The sequence below is a fragment of the Nicotiana tabacum genome, chromosome 9 (assembly GCF_000715075.1).
Source record: "Nicotiana tabacum cultivar K326 chromosome 9, ASM71507v2, whole genome shotgun sequence".
Taxonomy (NCBI): Eukaryota; Viridiplantae; Streptophyta; class Magnoliopsida; order Solanales; family Solanaceae; genus Nicotiana; species Nicotiana tabacum.
In genome coordinates, this window is record NC_134088.1 from 106,484,581 (window position 1) to 106,494,700 (window position 10,120).

The 10,120-nt window shown below is 35.8% G+C and overlaps 1 protein-coding gene across 1 annotated transcript; it reads left to right on the forward strand.

The window, feature by feature from the left end:
- The first annotated feature begins 984 nt into the window (after positions 1-984).
- On the forward strand, positions 985-3,809 carry LOC107830277 (putative aquaporin TIP1-1). Its single transcript, XM_016657795.2, has 2 exons — positions 985-1,466; positions 3,327-3,809. The coding sequence occupies exons 1-2, from the start codon at positions 1,083-1,085 to the stop codon at positions 3,696-3,698; spliced, it is 756 nt and encodes a 251-aa protein (XP_016513281.1). The 5' UTR covers positions 985-1,082; the 3' UTR covers positions 3,699-3,809.
- Positions 3,810-10,120: the final 6,311 nt, after the last annotated feature.

Consider the following 10,120-nt stretch of genomic DNA (forward strand, 5'->3'; position numbering starts at 1 on the left):
AATGTGCCCTTCTTGTTTAACTTTATAAATGACGACTTTTTATTGGATTTGACTTATGAATTAGCTTATTAGAAGTTTAGAAAATATCTACTAATAATATATTCAAAAGTTAGTTTGATTGAAAAACATAACATTAGAATTTAAACTTTCAATCAATAGAAAATTTTGGATTCTTACAAATTTAAAAGTCATAAAGTAAGCAAAATCGTGAACTAATATTTTGAAATAGTTTTATAAACTATCATATAAATAAAAACAGTAACAATCAAAAGAAGGATTAAGAACCCTAGTTCCACTTCCAGAGCATTCCATGGTACATGATTGCTCTTACCCACTCTTTCATGTCATTATCGAATAGGATACCATTGTAGTCGCATAAATAGTATTTTTCATATCTGTAATTAGAAATTTTAGGTTCGAGTTCTGAAAATAAAATAAAAAATTAGGGCAAGAAACATTTTCTCATTTAATAAATTTTATGCGGCAAATTTAATCCAAACTAGGAGATAGTAGATAGTTAACATCGAATGAGAATTTATTTTAAAAAAAAACAAAATAGGACCCATTTGGTGTGGTCCCTAGTCTGATCGTTCACATGTCACTAACAATTCACATCAAAACAAGAAGTGATTCTTAGCTGTCAATATTCGTCCGGCTGGTAATTCTTTTTCTGGAAAGAGGCTTTTACTACATGGGGAAAAAGGAAAGGGGCAGACAAAGAAATGTGAAAATCAGACTAACACTTACAAATTTCTTTTATTAAGCTTTGTTAGTAATCAGTTCTTTGGATCAATTGCACTACTCTAATTTGAATCTAATTCGCTAACTGGACAAATACAAAAAAAAAATGCTAAAGGAGTAATTAAATAAGAATGAGAAAAAAAAGGATTTATCCAAATAAGAATGTATATTTACCGGCAACCTGCTACAACCTTTTCCCAACAACCCATGCAAATTTTCCCAATATAAAACCATGCAAATTCCCTTTTTTTGCATCACTCCCCTTTCAGTCCTTTATTACACTACTACAGAGTAGATAATACTTTCTTAATTTTCTCTCTCTGAATCTTGATTTTCCGGCCATGCCGATCCACCAAATCACCATCGGAACCCATGAAGAACTCCGCCAGCCGGGCGCTCTCAAAGCGGCGTTGGCGGAGTTCATAAGTACCCTAATATTCGTATTCGCCGGCCAGGGTTCTGGCATGGCATTTAACAAGCTGACATCCGACAGTACCAACACTCCCGCCGGCCTCATCGCTGCCGCTGTAGCCCATGCTTTTGGCCTTTTCGTGGCTGTCTCCGTCAGCTTTAACATCTCCGGCGGCCACGTTAACCCCGCCGTTACTTTCGGTGCATTTATTGGTGGAAACATCACTTTCTTCCGTGGTATTCTCTATATTATTGCACAGTTACTTGGATCCACTGTTGCTTGCTTGCTCCTTAAGTTCGCCACTGGTGGATTGGTAAGCATTAAAATGTGCAGTTTCATGCTATTTTCAGATTTCCATCTTTGGTGCTATAGCACTTATTTGGCTACTACTCCCTCTGTCCTTAGAATTTCGAAATTTAAACTTTTTAATGCTAACCACATAGAATATATTTTAAAGATTTTAAAATAAAATTTATATATTTAAAAATTACATAAAAGTACTTAGAAATTACATAATTAATAACTCAAAATATTAAAAAGTATATGAAAAATCACAAACAAACAAAAAAACCAAACTATATCATATAAATTGAGACAGAAGAAGTATATCATTTTGACCACCCATTCCTTATCTATCTAGAGTAAACGTATATGATGTACTTGAACTGTAAAGAGAAGTATCTAAAGTCGAAATGGTACATATATTGCATTTTCAAAAATACAACAACCCGGTGTAATTAGTAAGCAAACCTTATCCTTTAAGTAAAGTGATTATATCCGATAGAAGTATTTTTCAAAAGTATCTACTAAAGGATTTTGCAATCATTCATAGCATCGTATATGCTGTATAACTGTAACTGTAAAGAGAAGTAATCAAACTGAAAAGGCTGTGTATATCCTTTAGGTTCTTTTTCTAAAAGCGTTTAAAAACACATGGGCACATGTAGCTTAGTCTAAATAAACTGTCAACTTTTGCATTTATTAGGAAAATATTATACTCCATTAGTTTCATTTTATGGGTAAGTGATTGATTGGACACATAATTATTAAGAAGAAAGCATGATTTTTAAAATTTATAGTTTTAAATATGTCGTAATATTTTTGTGGCTTTAAAATCATGTAATTAAGCGTAAATAAGATATTTAAAGTTGACAATTCTCAAACATAAAAAGTATTTTTCTTTTTGAATAGGCTAAAAAGGAAAAAGTGTCTGCATAAAAATGGGAGTAGGATTAAAGTAGAAATGGTCCTTTTGCTAGAAATGGCGATTTAGCTAGCGATAATATAATATAGTTTTGATTAATCGCGGTAAGAGCTAGACTTGTTACGGTTTTGTTGGAATATCTGTTCAACAGCTCTCATCGGGCCATTTTTATGGTAACTATCATTTCAGAAGACTCGTGTTATTGTTTGTTAATACAGATCTCTGGTTTAGAATGTAAACATATGCTTATTTAGGAGTTAGGACAATGGTCTCACATCACGATTTTGTAGTAATTATTTAATGAGGTAGATATTTGGGATTGCACGAGATACTAAATAAATCTTTTTGTATCTCAATGGAAAGCGACTTTAACTTGTCCCCGCATTAATACTAAGTTGAGCTCGGATAAGACATTAAAACTACACCTACTTATTCTACCTTCACATTTTCGGCATTAATATTAATTATTATATTAAATATTTTAAAATTATTTTTAACTATAAAATGGTGATTTATAATACTTTACATATAATTACTAAAATATAAATTTTACTGAAGGTTAGACACACTGACCATAGTTTTGGACGGAAGGTGTGTACTATGTATCCAAGTGATATCTAGTAGTCACATAGTCACAATTTGAATGACAGCTTCTTGAGTTGGAATATATAGTACTCTGGTTGGGCTTTCTAATTAATTCTTTTAATTCTCTTGAAAAAACTTCAGCTTTCGCATACGACATCTATGAATTTGGAAAAAGAAAATAAACTAATAAGGATCTTTACGCAAAGAGCCGACTGAATTCATTATTTACTTTTCCTAAACGATACATGATTATACACATATTATAGTATGAATTAACATATATTATACATCCAACAGCTATTTTTAAATTACACGGTTGGGTAGGCGAGTAATTTAGGTTAATTATTTTACTAAGATAATTACCATGGTTAAAAATGAATGCAGAGCACAGGGGCATTTGCATTGTGTTCTGGATTATCAGTATGGAATGCCTTAGTATTTGAGATTGTGATGACTTTTGGGCTTGTTTACACTGTTTATGCCACTGCTATTGACCCAAAAAAAGGAGAATTAGGTGTGATTGCTCCAATTTCTATTGGTTTCATTGTTGGGGCCAACATTCTTGCTGGTGGGCCATTTGATGGAGCATCAATGAACCCTGCTGTTTCTTTTGGGCCTGCTTTTGTTAGCTGGACTTGGACTCATCAGTGGGTTTACTGGGCCGGGCCCATAATTGGTGCTGGGCTTGCTGGTGTTGTCTATGAACTTTTCTTCATCAATCACTCTCATGAGCAAGTGCCTACTGCTGAGTATTAAGGAAATGAAAATTTAAATTTCTTGCTTTTGTATTTACTTCCTATGAGTTTTTATTTTTTATTTTAAAACTTTGTTGTGTCTATGTTTCTGATTGGATACTTTTTTAATGTATTGTGACGGCTGTTTTCCCCTGTATTTTTATTTTCTTGCCTTAACTTGGTTACGGAGAATAAGTTATTTTAAGTTTTAAAAAATTATGTAGGTTCAGGTTATTCTCTTGCTTATAAGTAGGTTTTTCTTTTTGCTTTTTAAATACTAGACCATTTCTCGAGTTATGTGTCATGTAATCACTTGAGCAGTGGCGGAGCTAAGATTTTCATCAAGGGGGTTAAAATATAAATAAATAAACTCATCAAGAAGTCAAGGGGTGTTAATAAATAGTATATATACATATTTTATAAAAAAATTACTTAACTACACAGTATAATTTTCCGACGTGTCGGTGATACCCGTTAAATACATGTAGCTCCGCCGCGACTTGAGAACAGATCGCTTGGTATCATTTTTATCATGTCCATTGCTTATACACTAGGTGAAAGATATTTTTAGCTTATTATAAATAGGTCCCTTAGGAAACCTTTGACAGCTACTTGTTGGATGGCAGGGTTATAATTATTCTCAACTACTCTGACTTGACTTTTTATTCAAAACTTGAAGAAGAAAAACAGATCAATAGAAAAGGCACTTTATGGGTGGGGATATTTTGCGTAAACTTAATATTTTGGGTACCAAGATGTTTGGAGAATTTAGTAATTATAAACTCTCGAGTGTTATTATTAGATCAGTTAGCTGATGCCGGAGAAAAGAAAGGATTCATCTTCAAACAACTTAGATTCCATTATTTATACGGTCATTCAACTATTTCAAATTATTTAGTAAAGTTATTCTTCTTTTGTTTGTTATAGAAAATCACTTAATTAAGCTTATCGCGCTCAGAAGTTCACTCAGCCAAATTTTTCAAACTTTTGGTGGTCAAATATCTATTTTACTCTCTAAGTTTTCAATCTGTCTTTTTTTTAAAAAAAATTATGATACTTTTTGTCTTTTTAATCTATATTAAAGACTTACCGATACAACAAATAAATTTTATTATAAAGTAAAAAAATGCAAAATATTTTTTAAGCATATATAATCTCCAACAGGTGTAAACACATAAACTGAAATATCCAAAAAATCACGAGACATATCCAAATATGATGCAAAATAAGATGACACATACGAATAATTAGAATCAGATTAAATAGTGCCAAAACATCTTTAGACTGAGACAATACATGTAATGATTGCATCAGATGCCTCTACCTCAGGTCTATTAGGGAAAGCATAACAACGAGCTTGTCCTCTACTGATATGTCCTCATCTAGGACGACCTCTATCTAGCTGAGGAGACCTATGAAAATATAGACACACAAAGGAAGAAAATACATCCAAGCACTACAATTAAATGGCATTTTCTTAGTCTGAATATTATATCGTGTTTTATTTGATTTACCTAAATTATACACTATCCCAACTACAACTAAATATTACTCCACTTTAATGACTTTGTAGACATTAAAATTTTATCGGATCAAACCCATATAAAATTTGGGTTATTTTCTAAATTCAAGACAGTACAAGAAGAGTCAATTAAGGTTGTTTGGAGGCTACGCTACTCTAAGGCCCATCAAGGTTGCTCGAAGGCTATTCTACTCTAAATCATAGCTCACGTCTATAAAAAAGGGTACATATTTACTTAAGAAGGCATTTTAATGATCTCTTAGAATATTAAAGATATTAAGATGTGATCGGATACATCTTGATAATCAAATATTTTAAGAAGATCCACAAAATCCTCTCATGGAGATCTAATATATGCATATCAAGGGAACAAACAGAATTATACTAACAATTCGTTATTTAAGTTTACTATATTGTGTGATTATAGTTTATTTTTCGTATGCTAAAATTTATTGTAAACAAATTGGCACACCTAGTGGGATCAAATATGCATCATCTCTTCTCTCACGATGAAAAAATATGATGTCTTATTTGCTTGTACATCAAGCCTCATTTACAACTATCTTGTAAGTCTGCGCCATGACAAGTCTTGAATTAGGGGACATTTGTAAACATCAAAATTTTAACAGATAAAACACGTATGAAATTTGGGTTAAATCCAAAATTCAAGACACTATGAGAGAAGTCCATTAAGGTTGTGATAAGTAGAGATTTTGACCGCTTATTTGCTCTCTTCTACATACGTTTTAGCTCGAAAATGCTTAAAGGTATTCCCGGGAACTAATGAAATGTGCTTTCTTGCAGGAATATTGGGAAACGAGCCAAAGAAGTAAAAATCAACTCAAAAAGGAGTAAAATTGGACAAGAACCAAAACAAGGCAAAAAGGGCTACAGTGCGGACCACACAATACTGTATGCGGCCGCAAACTCTGAAGATGAACTAATAGATCACAGAATGCGGGCCGCACAATTATTGTGTGACCGCGGAAGACTAGATTCAGAGACCTTTAGTTTTGGGAGCTTGAAGATATACGGACTGCATTATTATTGTGCAGTCGCAGGATGCCAAAATGCGGCCGCACTCATAAATGTGCGGTCCGCAGAGTGAAGCCCTAATCCAGTCCAAGAGCAAGGGTGCGGCCGCACTCAGAATTGTGCGGTCCGCACAATTAGATGAAGTACGGCCGCATCTCACTTTTGTGCGACCGCAGAAAGCCATACCCACCAGCCTGACTCAAAGTGCGGACAACACACAGAATTGTGCGGCCGCACAACCTTCGTAGGGGCAATTTTGTCAGATATTTTCAGCTGGATATAAATAGATCTTTTTGTCATTTTTAGAAAAAGTTTTGTGCACCTGAACATTTAGAGACGTTTTTATTTACTGTATTGGGCAACTTTGTACTAGTTTAGCATTTAAACAATAGATTTTCTTTCCTTAATCAATTATTATGCATTTTATCTTAGTGTCTTCTTTAATTTCTTTATTGTCCGTGAGTAGCTAAACCCTTAGTTAGGATTATGACCCAACCCTAGTATGGGTACTTAATGGGTGATTGATTTAGGGCTTATTTGTGATTGAGTATATGAATTTTAGGCTAGTTCTTGCTTGAATTTGAGAATTTACGGTTGCAAACATTGATTCATGCCTAATTGACTTAGTCTATACTTGAGAAAGTGAGATTAAGTCTAGGAAAACTTAGCTAACAAGAAATTGGGGTGAACTCAAAAAATTGATAGCCCAATTAAAGGGTCGAATCTAGAGATAGTAAGACCCGACTTGAGCATTTATCACTTGTTTCGTGAGATACCCATTTGGACTTGAGAAAGCTGAATTGGGCAAAATCACTCAAACTACCGAGAGGTATAGAGTGAGTAGTTACGTGTGATTGCTATATTGTATCCCAATCAACCAAACATGCCCTAAAGCTCTAAATCTGTTAGGTAACCAACTAGGCAGAAGTCGCAACCCTAGATCTTTTATAACTTGAAAAGCAACCAAAAATATTGTCTCTTAGCTTTACAATTACAAACCTTAGCGTAAAATTAGAAGTAGAAACAATAAATGAAAATGTGGAAGTGTAATATTAGGCACGTCATACATTCACACTAGGTATATACCTAATCTCACATCAAGCTCCCTGTGGAATCGACCCCGACTCGCGTTGGGTTTTTATTATTGTATCGACCACCTCGCAACCTAAATTAGTGGTGTGAGTTTGGTCGACATAAATTTTTGGCACCGTTTTTGGAGAGCTAAAAACGATTTAGCTATATATTTGGTTTTGTGTATGGCTTGTCTTATTTTACTTCCGGGTTACTAACCGTTTTGTGAATCGATTGTAGGTACATAAAAAAATAGCTCTCAATAATGATCCTCTCGGAAACATACGTTTGGAGGATGTGGACATGGAAGATGACCCAGTTGAAGAGGTTCCTCTTGAACCTCAAGCAAATAGACGAGGCCGACAACCTCAAGACAACATTCCCATTTCTCCCCCAAATCCACCAAGAGCGGCTCCACACCGAGTGTTGCCGAATAAAGGGTACGTTAGTTTTCATTAGGCTTGAATTAGGGCGGGCAACTTTCAAATCACAAATGTTATGCTTACATTGCTTGAGCAACGAGGATTCTTCACCAGGGCTCCGAATCAAAATGCGTACAAGCACTTGAAAGGATTTGTAGTAAACAGACCAACGTTTCTGAGGATGCTTTAAGGTTGAGACTATTTCCCTTTTCTCTACGAGGGAAAGCCTTGGACTGGTTAGAAAGATTGCCAAACCATTCTATCCATACATGAGATGAATTGGCGTAAAACTTAATTGCCAAGTTCTTTTCTTCCAGGCATATGGCTACTCTTAGATACGAGATTCTAGCATTCAAACAAGAATCCAATGAGCCGTTTCACGAGTTATGGGAGAGGTACCACACTATGGTGAAAGAGTTCCCGAATAATGACATGGCCGAGGTTATGATTCAACAAACCTTCTACAGGGGGATCAATACTACCAATCAATGCATGGTAAACCAACTTGCCGGTGAAAATTTTATGACAACACCATATGCCGAAGCTTACAAAATCTTAGATGAAATGGCGGATACCTCATCGGCATGGCAGAGTAGAGCAAATGTTCCTCAAGGTTATCCAAATGTGATTCACCTACACAAAGAATTGCACGATCATGTGCAAGAAATTGCCGAGTTGACCACTATAATGAATCAATTAGCCAAAGCTCAACTTCAATAGGTTCAAGGTCCTAAGCAAGTAAATGCAATGGAAGGTGTCAATATGATGGTTAACAAGCGAAGGCAAAAAGGGTCAACAAATGCACAATCGTGTAGAACAATTTTTGTAAGATGATAGTGGGTTCGACCATGATGAATCATATAATGAGCAAGAGGAAGAAGTGCAATATGTGAATAATTACCAAGGGCAAAGGAACAACTCTCAAGGCCCGAATCAACAATGGTGATCTCAAGGAAATCAAGAAAACTAGAACAATCAAAACTACCAAGGCAATTGGAGTGGTGGTACCAACAATCAAGGTAATTGGAACAATAACAATAATCAAGGCAATTGGAACAATCAAGGAACCTATGGTAATTGGGGTGGCAACAATCAAGGATATTGGGTAGGCAACAACCAAGGGGGTTGGAACGGTAACCAATGGAATCAGGGGCTGGGCCGGGCTCTCAAAGGCCCCCGATATATCAACAACCAAACAACCCGCCTCCTTATCCGTCTCAAGGTTCTAGTTCTTCCAACAATGAGATGAGACAGATTAAAAATATGTTCAAACAAATGATGGAGAAAAATACAGACTCTGATACTCAATTAGCCTCTCACAACACTTTAATCCGTAATTTGGAAGTTCAATTGGGGCAAATCTCGCAAGCTTTAATCACTAGTCCTAAGGGGGAACTACCTAGTGATATGGTGGTGAACCCGAAGGGTGGGATTAATACGGGACATTCCATGGCCATAACAACAAGGAGTGGAAGAGGTGGAGATGCAACCACATGAAATCAAAGAAAAATTGTAGATGATGATGTAGCGGTTCAAGAAGATGAGATTCCACGCAATGTGGTTAAAGATAATGAAGAAGTGAAAATTGATATTGAAGAGAGTGCGGAGGAGACCCAAGAAGAAGTGAACCCATCTAGGGAACACGTGATTGACATACCGAAACAGGTAGTGCCAAATGCCAAGGCACCAATACCAAGGCCTCTTCCTCCATACCCTCAAAGGCTCGCCAAGCAAAATAGTGAGAACCAATTCAAGAAGTTTATTGACATGATGAAGAGGTTATACATTAATGTGCCATTGGTTGAGGCATTAGAGCAAATGCCCGGTTATGCAAAGTTCATGAAAGATTTGGTGATAAAGAAAAGATCAATGAATTGTGAGACTATCAAGATGACATATCAAGTGAGTGCTATTGTGCACTCAATGGCTCAGAAATTGGAAGATCCTGGTGCTTTCACAATCCCTTGCACTATGCCGACTTTGCAAAAGCTCTATGTGATCTAGGGTCGAGTATCAACTTGATGTCCTACTCGGTGTTCAAAACTTTAGGAATTGGAAAACCAAGACCCACATCTATGAGGTTACAAATGGCGGATCGTACTATGAAGAGACCATTGGATATTATTGATGATGTGTTAGTTCGTGTTGATAAGTTCATCCTCCCAGCGGACTTTGTGATCCTCGACTGCGAAGTGGTCTATGAGGTGCCTATTATCTTGGGTAGACCTTTTCTTACTACGGGGAAGGCTCTTGTTGATGTGGAATCCAGTGAGTTCACCTTTCGGATGGGCGATGAAAAGGTGGTTTTCCATGTGTGCAAATCTAGGAGGCAACCGAATAGCAACGGAGTTTGTTCGTTTGTGGACTTAGTGATCGAGGTGATTGTTGATGATG